The sequence below is a fragment of the Dendrobates tinctorius genome, unplaced genomic scaffold, assembly GCF_039654945.1.
Source record: "Dendrobates tinctorius isolate UK_male_01 unplaced genomic scaffold, ASM3965494v1 ptg000070l, whole genome shotgun sequence".
NCBI lineage: Eukaryota > Metazoa > Chordata > Amphibia > Anura > Dendrobatidae > Dendrobates > Dendrobates tinctorius.
In genome coordinates, this window is record NW_027361738.1 from 95,180,390 (window position 1) to 95,201,824 (window position 21,435).

General features: G+C 47.2%; 2 protein-coding genes across 4 annotated transcripts in view; one reads left to right on the forward strand and one right to left on the reverse strand.

Moving 5' to 3' along the window:
• Positions 1-1,653: 1,653 nt before the first annotated feature.
• Positions 1,654-13,491, reverse strand: SYF2 (SYF2 pre-mRNA splicing factor). 2 transcript variants are annotated; one of them, XM_073582151.1, is made up of 7 exons: positions 13,337-13,491; positions 10,918-11,019; positions 9,083-9,208; positions 8,855-8,972; positions 8,589-8,679; positions 7,378-7,476; positions 1,654-1,967 (listed from the first exon to the last, which is right to left on the reverse strand). In XM_073582151.1, exons 1-7 carry the CDS (start codon positions 13,373-13,375, stop codon positions 1,802-1,804), a joined length of 741 nt encoding a protein of 246 aa, XP_073438252.1. In that variant the 5' UTR covers positions 13,376-13,491; the 3' UTR covers positions 1,654-1,801. The 2 variants fall into 2 exon arrangements, with proteins under 2 accessions (XP_073438252.1, XP_073438253.1); XM_073582152.1 differs by lacking the exon at positions 13,337-13,491 and adding an exon at positions 13,220-13,252.
• LRRC72 (leucine rich repeat containing 72) overlaps positions 13,440-21,435 on the forward strand; it is a 39,164-nt gene continuing 31,168 nt past the window's right edge. The window contains exons 1-2 of one of the 2 annotated variants that reach the window (XM_073582150.1): positions 13,440-13,522; positions 19,320-19,393. In XM_073582150.1, the coding sequence (XP_073438251.1) occupies positions 13,511-13,522; positions 19,320-19,393 (86 nt within the window). In that variant the 5' untranslated portion in view covers positions 13,440-13,510. Of the gene's footprint in view, positions 13,523-13,596; positions 14,911-19,319; positions 19,394-21,435 lie in introns of those variants that run through there. The other variant, XM_073582148.1, reaches the window with a different exon arrangement.

Sequence of the window (21,435 nt, forward strand, 5' to 3'; positions counted from 1 at the left end):
CATTATCCTAGGTGCAGTTCCCTGACTGACCTGAGGGTAAGGGGGGCGCCCGAGAGCTGCAAGTTCCAAATTGGAACTGAGAAAGTGGGATATACATAAATTCCCGCAGTTCTTGGAAGGTTGTTAGCAGTGGTGGGGCAACCAAAATACCCCCCTGCGGTAAATTGTTAGAGCAAGATTAGCTTGCTGCATTTTTGTCACGTGGTGCCGGTGGTGGGATAACTAAGATAAGCCCCACTGTGCCTGTGATAGCCGTTTGCCGGCAGTGCGTCACGTCCCTCCGTCCGCTGACCTACCGATGCCGGTGGTGGGATCATGACCTATTGGTAGCACAGGGTCCGCTGTTCGTCACAAGTTGGCGATAGCGGTCCGCCGTTCCTCACATATTGGTGGCAGAGCGGTGGGCTGTTCCTCACATACACCAAAAGATAAGAGAATAGAATAAAGACCCTCAATGCAGTAACTATGGACTCAACCAGAAAGGAGTCCTGTAAAAAATAATTACAGTTGTGCAAAGGATTAAAAATCAGGAGCGTAGAAGATGAATTAGAATCCAATGTGGAACTTCTCTCTGGCTGCCCTTTTTTTCTGGATTGCTCTCACTCTTGCTAGGAAGAGCCAGCCCTCCCAAGATATGGCCTATTTCCTGTGATTATTACACAAGGCCTATATTTCCTGGCTTTAGCTTATGTTCTATTTACAGCATACACGGCCGAGCTAATAACAATAAACAGGCATCACTTCACCATAGGACAAAGACTAAAGTCACCGAAAAAATAAAATATTTGCCGTTTTTAATTATTTGTTCTGCAGATGGGAAATACCGTAATAGCCTTTTATTAATTGAGGCCAGGTTTTCTTATAAGGACCAGCGTCCGATCCACAGATATTTGTTTTCAATAAGAATCTTTAATATTAATTGCCACGTTCATCATCTGTCAGTGGCAAAAGTATGTGACCCCCATTGTTTTCAGTATCTTGGGTGACACCTTGCTCAGCAATAACTGCACCTAACAGTTTCCAGTAAATGCTGATTATTCCTGCACATCACATGGAGAAATTTTAGTCCGTTCTTCACAAAAAAATTCTTGTTTCGGACGGCTTGTGCTTTGGGTCAATTTGCTACAGGAGCAAAGTTTCCGAGATTCTACTCATGGAAGGATGTCTAGATATTTTCCTTCTGAATTTGTCAATGATGGCTGCCGTCTTGTCCCAAACACTTACCACCGTCACTGCGTTTGACATTTAGTAGGAAACATTTATGGTTTAGCCAAACTAGAGGGGCAGCAATTATCTTTTTGGACAGGTGACCTCCTTACAAATCCTGCCATGCACTCCATATTTGTTCAGAAGCTTACCGATGGTGGGGAGAAAGGCCTTTAGTTGTTTAGAGGATACCTTGGGTTCCTTTGTGACCTTGCGGAGTATTGCATGCCTTGCTCTTGGAGTGACCCATGTCAATTGACGGTTGCTGTTGAAGGTAGTAATAGTGCTGAATGCCCTCCACTTGTAAACAATCTGTTTTGACTGTGGACTTATGACATTCAAACTGGTACAAGCCTTCATATGGCGTGCTCACTGACTGTCACGCTGTGTCTATATGGCGACACTCGTCCACAATATGTGGCACAGTCATTTACTTTCTAGTCCTGGTTTCTCAGCAATATATTTATTATAGTCATTTCTGTATATACAAAGCAAGCAGATGAGTATAGAAAATACACAAAACACAAGATAGAAATCCCCAAGTGTCTTATGGGGGAACACAGGACAGCTGCACCCACAGGACAGTGCCCAGCATCTACACGGCGGTGCCCCGCTCCAGGTTCTGTTTGATCTCAGCCGTGTACTTCCCATAAAACCTCTCCGCCTTCTTGTTGAATTTGGCGTTCCTCTCGTTGATGTAATCAATATCGGCATCGTCGTTGTATGCGCGCCGACGGCTGTATTTCTCACGTTTTGCGATCCTGCAACACGAAGAGAAAGGAAAAAAAAAAAAAAAAAAAAAAAAAATTTAAAAATTATACATTATTTATTAAACCTAACTGCAATCATTAATGTTAAAAAAAAAAAAAAGTTTTCAAAAGGGGTCAGTATTTAGGAAATCATTAAACCCTTGAAGGCACACGATGAGTATTTGGATGCATTTCTGCATCTGTTAGCAGGTAAAATGCATGTTTATGCCAGGATTTCGATGCTTTTGACAGCATTGAATGCTATAGAGATAGAAAGCGTTGGCACCCTTGAAATTGTTCCAGAAAATGAAGCATTTCTCACAGAAAATTACTGCAGTCACAATTTTGATATAAACACGTTTATTTCCTTTGTGCGTATTGGAACTTAAAAAAAAAAAAAAAAAAGTTCCCCACCTCAGAGGATCAGCAAATAAGCACAACCAATAATCCTTAGTTTCTGTCTCCTTCCAAATTTCTTTTGTTATTGTTATTTTTTTTCCTTTACATATAGCTTGTTCTGTAATGTTCATGCTTTGATTTGAGCTTGATCTCCCAAATCGCTTAGTTAACCTCTATATTATAGCAGGATTTTCGGACTCCTTATCCTCCCCTTTCCTTCCTGTGTCGCTCCCCACCACTGCCCCTAGTTTTTTAAACTCTTCTTACAACCCTTTTGGTTTCGCAAATCCGCAGCCTTGTAGTGTTATCGTTGTGGTTTATTACGATTGTTTTTTTTCTCCTCTCAAGCTTTCTTTTACTATTTCTGGAAAATAGTTACCCTTTTTTCCCTTTCCTGTTGTATTATTGAAATTTTCTAAATAAAGAATATATACAAAAAAAAAGTTCCCACGTACTTCATCCAATGTTGTCAGTAACATCACTGCTCTTCCTATGTTCCTGCTCACTCTGTGGTCAGGACTACGTCTGATTCGGTGGACTAACTTTTTTTTTTTTTTAATAAATTGGTGATCCAGGGAGAGTATTTTTTTTTTTTTTTGTTTGTGCTTTTTTTTCCCTTCTGTTTACTTACTTGGGTTATAAATGGGGGTGTAGCTCTATTACTAGCATCAGGGCTGGATGTCAGCTGTGTTTTTGGACAATTCACAGCTGACATCAACACCAAGCCCCATTATCAAGACATCAGGAAAGAGCTGGACACAGCACCAAAATTGCAGCATCTAGTGTGATGTGCCTCTTCTGGGGCAGCTGTGGTCTGGTATGTTTAGGCTAAGACGGGCCCAATATCCACGGACCTTCCCAGCCTGATGATATAAGCACGCAGCTGTCTGCTTTACATTTGCTGGTTATCAAAAATAGGGAGGGGGCCCACGTTATTTATTTTTCATTTATTTAATCATAAAAAGATCCACAGGGTGCACTATGTCGGGGGTTGGACAATTATATGTTTATCTATTATACAGTGGGTTCGGAAAGTATTCAGACCCCTTTAAATTTTTCACTCTTTGTTTCATTGCAGCCATTTGGTAATTTCTCAAAAAAGGTCATTTTTTTTCTCATTACTGTACACTCTGCACCCCATCTTGACAGAAAAAAAAACAAATGTAGAAATTTTTGCAAATTTATTAAAAATGAAAAACTGAAGTCTCACATGGTCATAAGTATTCAGCCCCTTTGCTCAGTATTGAGTAGACACCTTTTGAGCTAGTACAGCCATGAGTCGTCTTGGGAATGATACAAGTTTCTCACCCCTGGATTTGCGGATCCTCTGCCATTCTTCCTTGCAGATCCTCTCCAGTTCCATCAGGTTGGATGGTGAACGTTGGTGGGCAGCCATTTTGAGGTCTCTCCAGAGATGCTCCATTGGGTTTAGGTCAGGGCTCTGGCTGGGCCAGTCAAGAATGGTCACAGAATTGTTCTGAAGCCACTCCTTTGTTATTTTAGCTGTGTGCTCAGGGTCATTGTCTTTTTGGAAGGTGAACCTTCGGCCAAGTCTGAGGTCCAGAGCACTCTGGAAGAGGTTTTCATCCAGGATATCTCTGTACTTGGCCAGATTCATGTTTCCTTTATTTGCAACCAGTTGTCCTGTCCCTGCCGCTGAAAAACACCCCTATAGCATGATGCTGCCTCCACCATGTTTCACTGTTGGGATTGTATTGGGCAGGTGATGAGCAGTGCCTGGTTTTCTCCACACATACCGCTTAGAATTATCACCAAAAGGTTCTCTCTTCGTCTCATCAGACCAGAGAATCTTATTTCTCATAGTCTGGGAGTTCTTCATGTGTTTTTAGTAAACTCTATGCGGGCTTTCATGTGTCTAGTACTGAGGAGAGGCTTCCGTCAGGTCACTCTGGCGTAAAGGCACCACTGGTGGAGGGCTGCAGTGATAGTTGCCTTTGTGGAACTTTCTCCCACCTCCCTCCTGCATCTGTGGAGCTCAACCACAGTGATCTTGGGGTTCTTCTTTACCTCTCTCATCAAGGCTTTTCTCCCACGATGGCTCAGTTTGGCTGGACGGCCAGGTCCAGGAAGACTTCTGGTGGTCCCAAACTTCCATTTAAGGATTATGGAGGCCACTGTGCTCTTAGGAACCCCAAGTACTGCAGAAATTCTTTTGTAACCTTGGCCAGATCTGTGCCTTGCCACAATTCTGTCTCTGAGCTCCTTGGCCGGTTCCTTTGACCTCATGATTCTCATTTGGTCTGACATGCACTGTGAGCTGTGAGGTCTTATATAGACAGGTGTGCGCCTTTACAAATCAAGTCCTATCAGTTTAATTAAACACAGCTAGACTCCAACGAAGGAGTAGAACCATCTCATGGAGGATGTCTGAGCAAGGGTCTGAATACTTATGACCATGTGATATTTTTGTTTTTCTTTTTTAATAAACTAGCAAAAATTTCTACATTTCTGTTTTTTTTTTTTCAGTCAAGATGGGGTGCAGAGTGTACATTAATGAGAAAAAAAAAAATGTACTTTTCTGAATTTGCCAAATGGATGCAATGAAACAAAGTGAAAAATTTAACCCCTTAACGACCAGGGGTATTTTTTGGTTTTGCATTTTCATTTTTCCCTCCCCTTCTTTCCAGAGCCATAACTTTTTTATTTTTCCGTCTATATGGCCATGTGAGGGCTTATTTTTTGCAGGACGAGTTGTACTTTTAAATGACACCATTGGTTTTACCTTGTCGTGTACTCAAAAAGGGGAAAAAAATTCCAAGTGCGGTGAAATTGCAAAAAAAAGTGCAATCCCACACTTGTTTTTTGCTTGGCTTTTTTTGCTAGGTTCACTAGATGCTAAATCTGATCTGCCACTATGATTCTCCAGGTCATTACGAGTTCATAGACACCAAACATGTCTATGTCCTCTTTTATCCAAGTGGTGAAAAAAATTCCAAAGTTTGTAAAAAAAAAAAAAAAAAAAAAAAAAATTTGCGCAATTTTCTGAGACACGTAGCATCTCCATTTTTCATGATCTGGGGTCGGGTGAGGGCTTATTTTTTCCGTGCCGGGCTGACGTATTTAACTATACCACTTTTGTGCAGATACATTCTTTTGATCGCCGGTTATTGCATTTTAATGCAATGTCTTGGCGACCAAAAAAAACGTAATTCTGGCGTTTTGAATTTTTTTATCGCTACGCCGTTTAACGATCGGGTTAATGCTTTTTTTTTATTGATCGGGCGATTCTGAACTCGGCAATACCTAATATGTGTATGTGGGATTTTTTTTTTACTGTTTTATTTTGATTGGGGTGAAAGGAGGGTGATTTGAACTTTTAGGTTTTTTTTAATTTTTTTTTATTTTTAAACTTTTGGCATGCTTCAATAGCCTCCATAGGAGGCTAGAAGCATGCGCAACCCAATCGGCTCTGCTACATATGGGCGAGGAGCAGATCGCCCATATGTAGCAGATTTACTGCTATGCTTTCAGCGCCGACCACCGGGTGGCGCTGAAAGCCATATGCCTGGAACAACCATAGAGGTCTCAGAGACCTCTGGTTGTCCAGGCAACATGACGCTGACCCCCGATCACGTGACCCCCGATCTGGCCCGGCGACCGGAAATGCTATTTAAATGCCCGCTGTCAGCTTTGACAGCGGGATTTAACTAGTTAATAGGCGCGGGCGGACGGCGATTCCGCTCGCGCCTATTGCGGGCACATGTCAGCTGTTCATAACAGCTGACATGTCCCGGCTTTGATGCGGGCTCAGCGCCGGAGCCCTCATCGAAGCAGGGGAGATGTCTGATGACGGACTGTGTCCGTCATTGGACATTAAGGGGTTAAAGGGGTCTGAATACTTTCCGTACCCACTGTATATACATCTCTGTTCCATGCATTGTTGTCTAAAAATGCAGTAAATCCACAATCATTTTTAGACATACATTTTTGTAGCGTTTTTTGACGGACTTCTTTGAAATCAAAAGGTGAAAAAAATGCAGATTTGAATCTGCAAGTCACAAATAAGCAACGTGTGCACGAGACTTCAAGATTCTCATTCACATTTCTGGCATCAGGAATCCCTTCAGACTTTGTGACAAATCCACGTGATAAAAAACAAAAAAAAAAAAAAACAAAAAAAAAAAACACGTGTGCACAAAGCCAAAGAATTGACCAGTGAACGAATCCCTTTAGAATATACAGCTGTTTGATTGTTCATTGTACCCTGTGCTTTCTTCCTATGGGTATAAATCAACCCACAGCATAAGGAGATACCTCCTTTACTTTACTCATATAGGCTGTGATCCGTTTTAATCTGAAGAGGGGGGGGGGGGGGGGTGTTAAAAAAAAAAAAAAAAAATAAAAAAAATAAAAAAAAATCAAAGAAAATCTCGGGAATCTCTGTGATTCAAACAGGAGCATTGCTAAGTGTTACTGCCACGGTCATAATTGCACAGTCACAGTACCTGTGCGATTACAGCACAATGACAGCACACTGCAGACTCCTACTTGCATCATACTGTGACAATGCTGGTCATCAAGGGGTTACAGATGCGGCAAATGTTGCTTTTCGTGCCTATGTTTAGTGGCTTTGTCCCATGAAGAAAAAAAATGAGCTGGAAAGTCACAGAAAGTGTGGAAAGGGGACATGGAAGCAAGGGATCCTAAGACATGGTGATCAGTCAGGTAAATGGGATGTGTATAAATCAGCATGCAGGGAGCTCCCCCTAGTGGTGACTACAGGATGTAAGAAACTAATGAATTCACATTATCTGTAGAAATGATGGGGATATTAATTGTATGCAGGTTTCTTATAGTAATGGTGATTTATGTGATGTCCTAACTACAATCAATACAATCAGAGACACCACATGGCCACAGGGTGCACTCACTGGGATTCGCTCATGCTTTGCTGATCAGTGTGGTGTTCTACAATCACAGACGGCGGAGAGGACAGTTGAAGCTCCTCGGTGTCAGCATAATCTTCAAGAGAGCAAATTCTAAGACAAAGATAAGAGCTTACTGTTTCTCAAGATCGGTGACCATTCGGTCGACACCATCCTTGGACGGGACGTGAGTTCCATGATACAGACTGTTTGAAGTGGGGTAGAAGAGGTCACCGCTGGAATAAATGAGAGCAAAATACATAACATATTACATTGTGTATAATAATTACAAAAGGTATCCTGCGTTACACTCAAGAGCTGCACTCACTATTCTGTTGGTGGGGTCACTGTGTACATACATTACTGATCCTGAGTTACCTCCTGTATTATACCCCAGAGCTGCACTCACTACTCTGCTGGTGCAGTCACTATGTACATACATTACTGATCCTGAGTTACCTCCTGTATTATACCCCAGAGCTGCACTCACTACTCTGCTGGTGCAGTCACTATGTACATACATAACATTACTGATCCTGAGTTACATCCTGTATTATACTCCAGAGCAGCACTCACTATTCTGCTGGTGCAGTCACTGCGTACATACATTACTGATCCTGAGTTACATCCTGTATTATACCCCAGAGCTGCACTCACTATTCTGCTGGTGCAGTCACTATGTACATACCTTACATTACTGATCCTGAGTTACATCCTGTATTATACTCCAGAGCGGCACTCACTATTCTGCTGATGCAGTCACTGTGTACATACATTACTGATCCGGAGTTACATCCTGTATTATACTCCAGAGCTGCACTCACTATTCTGCTGGTGGAGTCACTGTGTACATACATTACTGATCCTGAGTTACATCCTGTATTATACTCCAGAGCGGCACTCACTATTCTGCTGGTGCAGTCACTGCGTACATACATTACTGATCCTGAGTTACATCCTGTATTATACCCCAGAGCTGCACTCACTATTCTGCTGGTGCAGTCACTATGTACATACATTACATTACTGATCCTGAGTTACCTCCTGTATTATACCCCAGAGCTGCACTCACTATTCTGCTGGTGCAGTCACTGTGTACATACCTTACATTACTGATCCTGAGTTACATCCTGTATTATACTCCAGAGCGGCACTCACTATTCTGCTGATGCAGTCACTGTGTACATACATTACTGATCCTGAGTTACATCCTGTATTATACTCCAGAGCTGCACTCACTATTCTGCTGGTGGAGTCACTGTGTACATACATTACTGATCCTGAGTTACATCCTGTATTATACTCCAGAGCGGCACTCACTATTCTGCTGGTGTAAAGCCACACTTACTGTTTGTCCCGCTCTCTCTCGTACTCCTCCATGTCTGGTTTGATCTGTCGTGTCAGTCTCTGGTACTGGCGCAGTTGTGCAGCTGCATAATCTGTGAAGGACAAAAGGTTATGAAGGACCGAAGAAGACCCCTTTACATTAGGCAGCAGATCACAGACCATAGGGGAGTCACAATGTATCAGCCAATCAAATACTCTAATCCCTGTAATCCCATCTCAGACTAATGAAACCATTATCAAGCAGTGCCCCAGCATGATGCTACTCACCCGAGAATCCCATATCCGGGTTCCTCTTCCTCTTCTTCCTTTCCCATCTGTCTGCATCGTCTGCACTGATCTCCAGCAGCTTCGCCCTCTCGTAATCCACCCCGTTAGCTGCACATTCCTAGGTTATAGCAGAGAGTCAGAGGTGAGGACATGATTTTTCTGGGCCTTCTTGTTCTCGCATCAGGTCCAGGATGTCCCGGTCTGCTCTGTGAACGGATTCAGATTTACCTTCTTTCTTTCCTCGTCCTTCAGCTCCCACTCCAGCCGAGCTTTCCGCGCCTCCCAGTTGCTGGGTAACTTCTGCCTCTTGTCCTCCTCCACCACCTCCTGGTGGTTCAGTTTCCGCGCTTCATTCTGTAAAATGAGCAAAGGCTTGAAATTTTCACCACTTATGCATAGGAAAGACTGACAGATCGCAGCGTTAGGACGGGTTACAGTTTCTGGATCGTTTCCTAGGTGTGTTAGGGTCAGCAGGTTTAACCCCTTCCCAACATCCACCTTCTGCAAGATGGATGGATGGTGGCTGTGTTATGGTTAGGGATTGGAGCTAGATCTGATTCCTGCTGTTTAACTACTTAAATGCCAAAATCAATCTCTCATAGCAGCTTATAATAGTGTGGTGCAATCCGAGATATGGTTTGTTGCAATACCCTAAGCAACATGATCGGTAGGTGCTGACTGTTCACCATAGCAGCTGAGGTCCTGCTGAAGATCACCGCAGCAACCATTAGTACCATGCAGCACAAACATTTGGTATCGCCGCATCCAGAAAAGTTTGATCTACGAAAATATAAAATGATTTAACCTGCAAGTAAACAGTGTAAACAAAGGAAACATCAAAACTAACATTCTTTGGCGACTTCAACCATACTCAAAAAAAAAAACCAACAAAAACACAAGTCCTAGTGAAAAATATAGAAGTACAGACTCTAGGCAAAAAAAAAAAAAAAAAAAAAAAAAAAAAAAAAAAAAATCGATCACACAAATGAAAATTGGACTAGTCAGGAAGGGTTAACAGGGTGTTCGCCTGAAGGCAGCCTTAGTCCACGTGTCCTATAAGGAGCACTCAGCTCATCGTCCTTGCACAGACAGCAGGGCTGAAGTCTGCAACTTTTTAATATACTCTAGTTTCAAAATCTCTGCTTGCAGTCAAAAATAAAAAAACATTCTGTTCCACATCCAGAGGCCTGCTGAGTCCTCACACTTATCACAGCTTAGGGTCTGACATCCAGGCGAGACAACTCTTTGGTATTCGGGATGACACATTTTATCTGCACTGATATATTGTAACAAACTAATAAGACAGACAAATTATAAAGTTTCTGTCATCAACTCAGTGTTCATTCTATCCAGTAAGGAAGACTTGAGTGATGTGGGACAGACTTGTTCCCTAGCAACCAGACTGGGCTCCGGCCTCAGAGATGGACCGTCCCCGTCCGGCCCGGGCTCCGGCCTCAGAGATGGACCGTCCCCGTCCGGCCCGGGCTCCGGCCTCAGAGATGGACCGTCCCCGTCCGGCCCGGGCTCCGGCCTCAGAGATGGACCGTCCCCGTCCGGCCCGGGCTCCGGCCTCAGAGATGGACCGTCCCCGTCCGGCCCGGGCTCCGGCCTCAGAGATGGACCGTCCCCGTCCGGCCCGGGCTCCGGCCTCAGAGATGGACCGTCCCCGTCCGGCCCGGGCTCCGGCCTCAGAGATGGACCGTCCCCGTCCGGCCCGGGCTCCGGCCTCAGAGATGGACCGTCCCCGTCCGGCCCGGGCTCCGGCCTCAGAGATGGACCGTCCCCGTCCGGCCCAGGCTCCGGCCTCAGAGATGGACCGTCCCCGTCCGGCCCGGGCTCCGGCCTCAGAGATGGACCGTCCCCGTCCGGCCCGGGCTCCGGCCTCAGAGATGGACCGTCCCCGTCCGGCCCGGGCTCCGGCCTCAGAGATGGACCGTCCCCGTCCGGCCCGGGCTCCGGCCTCAGAGATGGACCGTCCCCGTCCTGCCCGGGCTCCGGCCTCAGAGATGGACCGTCCCCATCCCGCCTGGGCTCTGACCTCATTATCACACACGACCTCTCACCCTTTTCAGGTGCAGTTCCCGGAACTTTCTCAGACGTTCCTCCCGCTTCTGTGCGGCCGGATCTTCCGCTGATGTCGTTGGCTCCTCGTCCTCTGAAGAAGACTGCGAATTAAAGCGCAAATTATTAATAACGGATTACACCATGAACAGCAGGAGAGGAACACTGCCCCCTGTTATCAGCCGGTACACACTGGTAGAGGGGCTGACAGGGGAGATGCAAAATAAAGTGTGAACCCCCCAGGCCCAAACCAAGAGACCCCTGTGATCTACAGAACTACAAGACCCAGCACAGCCCAACAGAGATAATGAATTGCAAACCCTCGCAGAACTGCACCGATGAACTACAAGTCTCAGCACAGTTGAACAGACCTCACACGTAGGAGCTACAAGTTCCAGAATAACTAAAACCACACTGAAGAGCTACAAGTCTCAGCATATCCCCAGAGACCTCACTGAAGAGCTACAAGTCTCAGCATATCCCCAGAGACCTCACTGAAGAGCTACAAGTCTCAGCATATCCCCAGAGACCTCACTGAAGAGCTACAAGTCTCAGCATATCCCCAGAGACCTCACTGAAGAGCTACAAGTCTCAGCATATCCCCAGAGACCTCACTGAAGAGCTACAAGTCTCAGCATATCCCCAGAGACCTCACTGAAGAGCTACAAGTCTCAGCATATCCCCGGAGACCTCACTGAAGAGCTACAAGTCTCAGCATATCCCCAGAGACCTCACTGAAGAGCTACAAGTCTCAGCATATCCCCAGAGACCTCACTGAAGAGCTACAAGTCTCAGCATATCCCCAGAGACCTCACTGAAGAGCTACAAGTCTCAGCATATCCCCAGAGACCTCACTGAAGAGCTACAAGTCTCAGCATATCCCCAGAGACCTCACTGAAGAGCTACAAGTCTCAGCATATCCCCAGAGACCTCACTGAAGAGCTACAAGTCTCAGCATATCCCCAGAGACCTCACTGAAGAGCTACAAGTCTCAGCATATCCCCAGAGACCTCACTGAAGAGCTACAAGTCTCAGCATATCCCCAGAGACCTCACTGAAGAGCTACAAGTCTCAGCATATCCCCGGAGACCTCACTGAAGAGCTACAAGTCTCAGCATATCCCCAGAGACCTCACTGAAGAGCTACAAGTCTCAGCATATCCCCAGAGACCTCACTGAAGAGCTACAAGTCTCAGCATATCCCCAGAGACCTCACTGAAGAGCTACAAGTCTCAGCATATCCCCGGAGACCTCACTGAAGAGCTACAAGTCTCAGCATATCCCCAGAGACCTCACTGAAGAGCTACAAGTCTCAGCATATCCCCAGAGACCTCACTGAAGAGCTACAAGTCTCAGCATATCCCCAGAGACCTCACTGAAGAGCTACAAGTCTCAGCATATCCCCGGAGACCTCACTGAAGAGCTACAAGTCTCAGCATATCCCCAGAGACCTCACTGAAGAGCTACAAGTCTCAGCATATCCCCAGAGACCTCACTGAAGAGCTACAAGTCTCAGCATATCCCCAGAGACCTCACTGATGAACTACAAGTCTCAGCATATCCCCAGAGACCTCACTGAAGAGCTATAAGTCTCAGCATATCCCCAGAGACCTCACTGAAGAGCTACAAGTCTCAGCATATCCCCAGAGACCTCACTGAAGAGCTACAAGTCTCAGCATATCCCCAGAGACCTCACTGAAGAGCTACAAGTCTCAGCATATCCCCAGAGACCTCACTGAAGAGCTACAAGTCTCAGCATATCCCCAGAGACCTCACTGATGAACTACAAGTCTCAGCATATCCCCAGAGACCTCACTGAAGAGCTACAAGTCTCAGCATATCCCCAGAGACCTCACTGAAGAGCTACAAGTCTCAGCATATCCCCAGAGACCTCACTGAAGAGCTACAAGTCTCAGCATATCCCCAGAGACCTCACTGAAGAGCTACAAGTCTCAGCATATCCCCAGAGACCTCACTGAAGAGCTACAAGTCTCAGCATATCCCCAGAGACCTCACTGATGAACTACAAGTCTCAGCATATCCCCAGAGACCTCACTGAAGAGCTACAAGTCTCAGCATATCCCCAGAGACCTCACTGATGAACTACAAGTCTCAGCATATCCCCAGAGACCTCACTGATGAACTACAAGTCTCAGCATATCCCCAGAGACCTCACTGAAGAGCTACAAGTCTCAGCATATCCCCAGAGACCTCACTGAAGAGCTACAAGTCTCAGCATATCCCCAGAGACCTCACTGAAGAGCTACAAGTCTCAGCAGGCCTTCCAGAGAATGCCGCCACCTACTACAGAGACGTCACACATCTGTCTGTGGAACGTCTGGCCTCAGCTTAGGACCTGCTGGGCCTTATAGACCTGCTGGGCCTTATAGTCCTCTGGGCCCCACCTCGCCCCCGTTCTCACCCGCTCTCTCTCTTCCGCTGCTGCAGCCTCAGTCGCCATCTTAATTTTATCAACAGTAAACTTCCGCCCTCACTGCGTTTAGCAGCCGCGACTGCCGGACGTGCGTATGACGTACTTCCGGCGCATCATGGAGCCCCGCCCCTCAGGTGTCTCCTAGCAACAAGAGAAGCTAACATGGCGGCCACGGTGAGTGAGATCACAAGAACAGCAGAGCCGAGGAGAGGAGAGTCTGACAGCCCGGATAATCCGGCAGCTCCAGGAATTAACATCTCCCTCTTTTTATGCAGCATTACACCAGGAGGAGACCGGACCCCCAAACTCATACAGACCCCAGACTGGACCCCCAAACTCATACAGACGCCTCAACATTGATACAGACCCCCAGCAATGAAGCGAAACCCAGACGAGACCCCCAAGCTAATATAGACCCCAGACCTCCAACACTGATACAGACCCCCTGAACTGAATCAGACCTCAGACGAGACCCCCAAACTATTACAGACCCCAGATCAGACCCCCAACAATGATACAGACCCCCCACCACTGAAGCGAAACCCATACGAGACCCCCAAACTCATACACACCCCAGACTGGACCCACAAACTCATACAGACCCCTCAACACTGATACAGACCCCCCAGCATTGCAGCAAAACCCAGATGACACCCCCAAGCTAATACAGACCCCAGACCAGACCCCTAAACTAATACAGACCCCAGACCAGGCCCCCAACACTGATACGGACCCCAGACCAGACCTCCAACACTGATACAGACCCCCCCAGAACTGAAGCGGACCTCAGATGAGACACCCAAACTATTACAGACCCCAGATCAGACTCCCCAAACTAATAGACCCCAAGCCAGACCCCAAAACCGGACCGCTCTAGCACTTATGCAGATCCCCCAATACTGATACAGACCCCAGACATTCCACACATTAATTCAGACCTGATTCCAGACCCCCAACTGAACAGATACCAGCCCCCCAATCAAGAAACTAAAACAGACTGCAGACCAGACTTCCAACACTAACACAGACAACGAACCAGACCGACCCCCCAAAAAAAAAACTAGTGCAGAACTACGGTAATCCCAGACCTCCAAACTAATTTAACTAACAAGCTACAGCCGCGCCGTGAAACGCTGTGATACGTCCAGAGTATATGAAGTTGGATCTGCATTACTGCTGTAGAAAATGAGATAAATATAAAGGTAGTCAGAGCATAAATTGGCCAATTCTTTTGAGCCCTAAACCAGTGATGAGAGGCAGCCCCCCTGTTGGGACCCGAACATGACGCCTCTGCTGGGCTAAAAGCCTCCAACTATAAGGTCAGGAAGGATCAAGCTCTATTTAAGCCCATCTTGAGCTGATGGGAGTAGTAGTGCTCAGTCAGGGGACGTGTACTACAAATATCAAAAAACTGACTGCACTTCAAAACGGAAAAGACAAGTGTGAACAGATGCCAGCTACGAGAGCCACTCTGTATAACGAAAGACGTAAAGCTGCCGGAAACGCCATAGTATGTCATCACTGACTATACGGAAATGGACCTGGAACTGAAAACAAAGAAGGTACTCAGCACATAGAATGGCCTAAACTAATACAGACCCCCAAATCCCATACAAACGTAGGGACGTGAGCCGTAGGTAGAAAATCACAAATCTTTATTAAATCGACAAAACTTATAAAATGGTATAAAACATAACCATAAAATGGAGAGTATCAAACACTAATATAGACCCCTGACCTGTCCCCCAACACTAATGCAGACCATAGACCCCTGACCTGTCCTCTAACACTAATACAGACCATAGACCCCTGACCTGTCCCCCAACACTAATACAGACCATAGACCCCTGACCTGTCCCCCAACACTAATACAGACCATAGACCCCTGACCGGTCCCCCAACACTAATACAGACCATAGACCCCTGACCTGTCCCCCAACACTAATACAGACCCCTGACCGGTTCCCCAACACTAATACAGACCATAGACCCCTGACCTGTCCCCCAACACTAATACAGACCATAGACCCCTGACCGGTCCCCCAACACTAATACACACCATAGACCCCTGACCTGTCCCCCAACACTAATACAGACCCCTGACCGGTCCCCCAACACTAATACAGACCCCTGACCGGTCCCCCAACACTAATACAGACCATAGACCCCTGACCTGTCCCCCAACACTAATACAGACCATAGACCCCTGACCTGTCCCCCAACACTAATACAGACCCCTGACCGGTCCCCCAACACTAATACAGACCATAGACCCCTGACCTGTCCCTCAACACTAATACAGACCATAGACCCCTGACCTGTCCCCCAACACTAATACAGACCATAGACCCCTGACCTGTCCCCCAACACTAATTCAGACCATAGACCCCTGACCTGTCCCCCAACACTAATACAGACCCCTGACCGATCCCCCAACACTAATACAGACCATAGACCCCTGACCTGTCCCCCAACACTAATACAGACCATAGACCCCTGACCTGTCCCCCGGCCCCAACACTAATTCAGACCATAGACCCCTGACCTGTCCCCCAACACTAATTCAGACCATAGACCCCTGACCTGTCCCCCAACACTAATACAGACCTTAGACCCCTGACCTGTTCCCCAACACTAATACAGACCATAGACCCCTGACCGGTCCCCCAACACTAATACAGACCATAGACCCCTGACCTGTCCCCCAACACTAATACAGACCATAGACCCCTGACCTGTCCCCCAACACTAATACAGACCATAGACCCCTGACCTGTCCCCCAACACTAATACAGACCATAGACCCCTGACCTGTCCCCCAACACTAATACAGACCATTGACCCCTGACCTGTCCCCCAACACTAATACAGACCATAGACCCCTGACCGGTCCCCCAACACTAATACAGACCATAGACCCCTGACCTGTCCCCCAACACTAATACAGACCATAGACCCCTGACCTGTCCCCCAACACTAATACAGACCATAGACCCCTGACCTGTTCCCCAACACTAATACAGACCATAGACCCCTGACCTGTTCCCCAACACTAATACAGACCATAGACCCCTGACCTGTCCCCCAACACTAATACAGACCATAGACCCCTGACCTGTCCCCCAACACTAATACAGACCATTGACCCCTGACCTGTCCCCCAACACTAATACAGACCATAGACCCCTGACCGGTCCCCCAACACTAATACAGACCATAGACCCCTGACCTGTCCCCCAACACTAATACAGACCCCTGACCGGTCCCCCAACACTAATACAGACCATAGACCCCTGACCTGTCCCCCAACACTAATACAGACCATAGACCCCTGACCTGTCCCCCAACACTAATACAGATCATAGACCCCTGACCTGTTAGCCAACACTAATACAGACCATAGACCCCTGACCTGTCCCCCAACACTAATACAGACCATTGACCCCTGACCTGTCCCCCAACACTAATACAGACCATAGACCCCTGACCTGTCCCCCAACACTAATACAGATCATAGACCCCTGACCTGTCCCCCAACACTAATACAGACCATAGACCCCTGACCTGTTAGCCAACACTAATACAGACCATAGACCCCTGACCTGTCCCCCAACACTAATACAGACCATTGACCCCTGACCTGTCCCCCAACACTAATACAGACGATAGACCCCTGACCGGTCCCCCAACACTAATACAGACCATAGACCCCTGACCGGTCCCCCAACACTAATACAGACCATAGACCCCTGACCTGTCCCCCAACACTAATACAGACCATAGACCCCTGACCTGTCCCCCAACACTAATACAGACCATAGACCCCTGACCTGTCCCCCAACACTAATACAGACCATAGACCCCTTACCTGTCCCCCAACACTAATACAGACCATAGACCCCTGACCTGTCCCCCAACACTAATACAGACCCCTGACCGGTCCCCCAACACTAATACAGACCATAGACCCCTGACCTGTCCCCCAACACTAATACAGACCATAGACCCCTGACCTGTCCCCCAACACTAATACAGACCATAGACCCCTGACCGGTCCCCCAACACTAATACAGACCATAGACCCCTGACCGGTCCCCCAACACTAATACAGACCATAGACCCCTGACCTGTCCCCCAACACTAATACAGACCATAGACCCCTGACCTGTCCCCCAACACTAATACAGACCATAGACCCCTGACCTGTCCCCCAACACTAATACAGACCATAGACCCCTGACCTGTCCCCCAACACTAATACAGACCATAGACCCCTGACCTGTCCCCCAACACTAATACAGACCCCTGACCGGTCCCCCAACACTAATACAGACCATAGACCCCTGACCTGTCCCCCAACACTAATACAGACCATAGACCCCTGACCTGTCCCCCAACACTAATACAGACCATAGACCCCTGACCGGTCCCCCAACACTAATACAGACCATAGACCCCTGACCTGTCCCCCAACACTAATACAGACCATAGACCCCTGACCTGTCCCCCAACACTAATACAGACCATAGACCCCTGACCTGTCCCCCAACACTAATACAGACCATAGACCCCTGACCTGTCCCCCAACACTAATACAGACCATAGACCCCTGACCTGTCCCCCAACACTAATACAGACCCCTGACCGGTCCCCCAACACTAATACAGACCATAGACCCCTGACCTGTCCCCCAACACTAATACAGACCATAGACCCCTGACCTGTCCCCCAACACTAATACAGACCATAGACCCCTGACCGGTCCCCCAACACTAATACAGACCATAGACCCCTGACCGGTCCCCCAACACTAATACAGACCATAGACCCCTGACCTGTCCCCCAACACTAATACAGACCATAGACCCCTGACCTGTCCCCCAACACTAATACAGACCATAGACCCCTGACCTGTCCCCCAACACTAATACAGACCCCTGACCGGTCCCCCAACACTAATACAGACCATAGACCCCTGACCTGTCCCCCAACACTAATACAGACCATAGACCCCTGACCGGTCCCCCAACACTAATACAGACCATAGACCCCTGACCTGTCCCCCAACACTAATACAGACCATAGACCCCTGACCTGTCCCCCAACACTAATACAGACCATAGACCCCTGACCTGTCCCCCAACACTAATACAGACCCCTGACCGGTCCCCCAACACTAATACAGACCATAGACCCCTGACCTGTCCCCCAACACTAATACAGACCATAGACCCCTGACCGGTCCCCCAACACTAATACAGACCATAGACCCCTGACCTGTCCCCCAACACTAATACAGACCATAGACCCCTGACCTGTCCCCCAACACTAATACAGACCATAGACCCCTGACCTGTCCCCCAACACTAATACAGACCATAGACCCCTGACCTGTCCTCTAACACTAATTAAGACTCCAGACATGACCCCTAAACTAATACAGACCCCAAAGCTAATGCAATCTTCAGGATTGCCACCATTCACTAGAACAGAGCGGGGCCCCTACAGAGGACGGCCTCATGTCTGGAGCACACACTAAGGGTATGTGCACACATACTTTTTTGTCTCTGCGGATTTTGTAGAGAAAACCGCAGGTAAATCCGCAGGACAAAGTCCTGCGGTTTATCTGCGGTTTTTCCCTGCGGTTTTACACCTCATAATGGATGAGGTGTAAAACTGCAGCGTTTCTGCACCAAACAATTGACATGCTGCGTTTTGAAAACCGCAGCAAAACCGCAAGGAAAAAAACGCAGCATGTGCACAGCTTTTTTTTATTTCCATAGGAAATAAAGGTACTGTACAACGCAGCAGAATCTGCTGCGTTTCTGCAGAGCCAAAAACGCTGCGGAAACGCAGCAGAAACCGCAAAGTGTGCACATACCCTTATCCTGTGTCTGCGGCGTTACTGCTTATCTGCCGAATATTTCTGGAATTTGTGTAAAGAGAATAATGGCCGGATGTGTTTCCATAGATTATACAGCAGCAAATCCACAAGTGCGGCTACAAGACCGACGGAGATGTGTGTGAGCTGTACCTGGGGAGACGGTATGTACCCCCAATGTGTATGCAGGACATACCCCGATACGTGTGTACAGCACATACCCCGATACGTGTGTACAGGACATAACCCGATATGTGTATACAGGACGTACCCCCGATATGTGTATACAGGACGTACCTCCGATATGTGTATACAGGACGTACCCCCGATATGTGTATACAGGACGTACCCTCGAAATATGTATACAGGACGTACCCCCGATATGTGTATACAGGACGTACCCCCGATATGTGTATACAGAACGTACCTCCGATATATGTTTACAGGACGTACCTCCGATATATGTATACAGGACGTACCTCCGATATATGTATACAGGACGTACCCCCGATATGTGTATACAGGACGTACCTCCGATATATGTATACAGGACGTACCTCCGATATATGTATACAGGACGTACCTCCGATATATGTATACAGGACGTACCTCCGATATGTGTATACAGGACGTACCCCCTGTATACAGGACGTACCCTCGATATGTGTATACAGGACGTACCCTCGATATGTGTATACAGAACGTACCCCCTGTATACAGGACGTACCCCCGATATGTGTATACAGGACGTACCTCCGATATGTGTATACAGGACGTACCCCCTGTATACAGGACGTACCCTCGATATGTGTATACAGGACGTACCCTCGATATGTGTATACAGAACGTACCCCCTGTATACAGGACGTACCCCCGATATGTGTATACAGGACGTACCTCCGATATGTGTATACAGAACGTACCTCCGATATGTGTATACAGGACGTACCCCCTGTATACAGGACGTACCTCCGATATGTGTATACAGGATGTACCTCCGATATGTGTATACAGAACGTACCTCCAATATGTGTATACAGGACGTACCCCCGATATGTGTATACAGGACGTACCCCCGATATGTGTATACAGGACGTACCCCCGATATGTGTATACAGAACGTACCTTCGATATGTGTATACAGGACGTACCTCCGATATTTGTATACAGGACGTACCTCCGATATGTGTATACAGGACGTACCCCCTGTATACAGGACGTACCTCCGATATGTGTATACAGGACGTACCTCCGATATGTGTATACAGGACGTACCTCCGATATATGTATACAGGACGTACCTCCGATATGTGTATACAGGACGTACCTCCGATATGTGTATACAGGACATACCTCCGATATGTGTATACAGAACGTACCCCCTGTATACAGAACGTACCCCCGATATGTGTATACAGGACGTACCTCCGATATGTGTATACAGAACGTACCTCCAATATGTGTATACAGGACGTACCCCCGATATGTGTATACAGGACGTACCCCCGATATGTGTATACAGGACGTACCCCCGATATGTGTATACAGAACGTACCTTCGATATGTGTATACAGGACGTACCTCCGATATTTGTATACAGGACGTACCTCCGATATGTGTATACAGGACGTACCCCCTGTATACAGGACGTACCTCCGATATGTGTATACAGGACGTACCTCCGATATGTGTATACAGGACGTACCTCCGATATATGTATACAGGACATACCTCCGATATGTGTATACAGGACGTACCTCCGATATGTGTATACAGGACATACCTCCGATATGTGTATACAGGACGTACCTCCGATATGTGTATACAGGACGTACCTCCGATATATGTATACAGGACGTACCTCCGATATGTGTATACAGGACGTACCTCCGATATGTGTATACAGGACGTACCTCCGATATGTGTATACAGGACGTACCTCCGATATGTGTATACAGGACGTACCCCCGATATGTGTATACAGGACGTACCTCCGATATGTGTATACAGGACGTACCTCTGATATGTGTATACAGAACATACCTCCGATATGTGTATACAGGACGTACCCCTGATATGTGTATACAGGACGTACCTCCGATATGTGTATACAGGACGTACCCCTGATATGTGTATACAGGACGTACCTCCGATATGTGTATACAGGACGTACCTCCGATATGTGTATACAGAACATACCTCCGAT

Coding starts and splice junctions, on each gene's coding strand:
- SYF2 (XM_073582151.1), bottom strand. CDS start 13,375: ATGGCGACTGAGGCTGCAGCAGCGGAAGAGAGAGAGCGG. Junction 11,020..13,336: donor CAGCGGAAGAGAGAGAGCGG/GTGAGAACGGGG, acceptor TTTAATTCGCAG/TCTTCTTCAGAGGACGAGGA. Junction 8,680..8,854: donor CCCGGATATGGGATTCTCGG/GTGAGTAGCATC, acceptor TGTCCTTCACAG/ATTATGCAGCTGCACAACTG.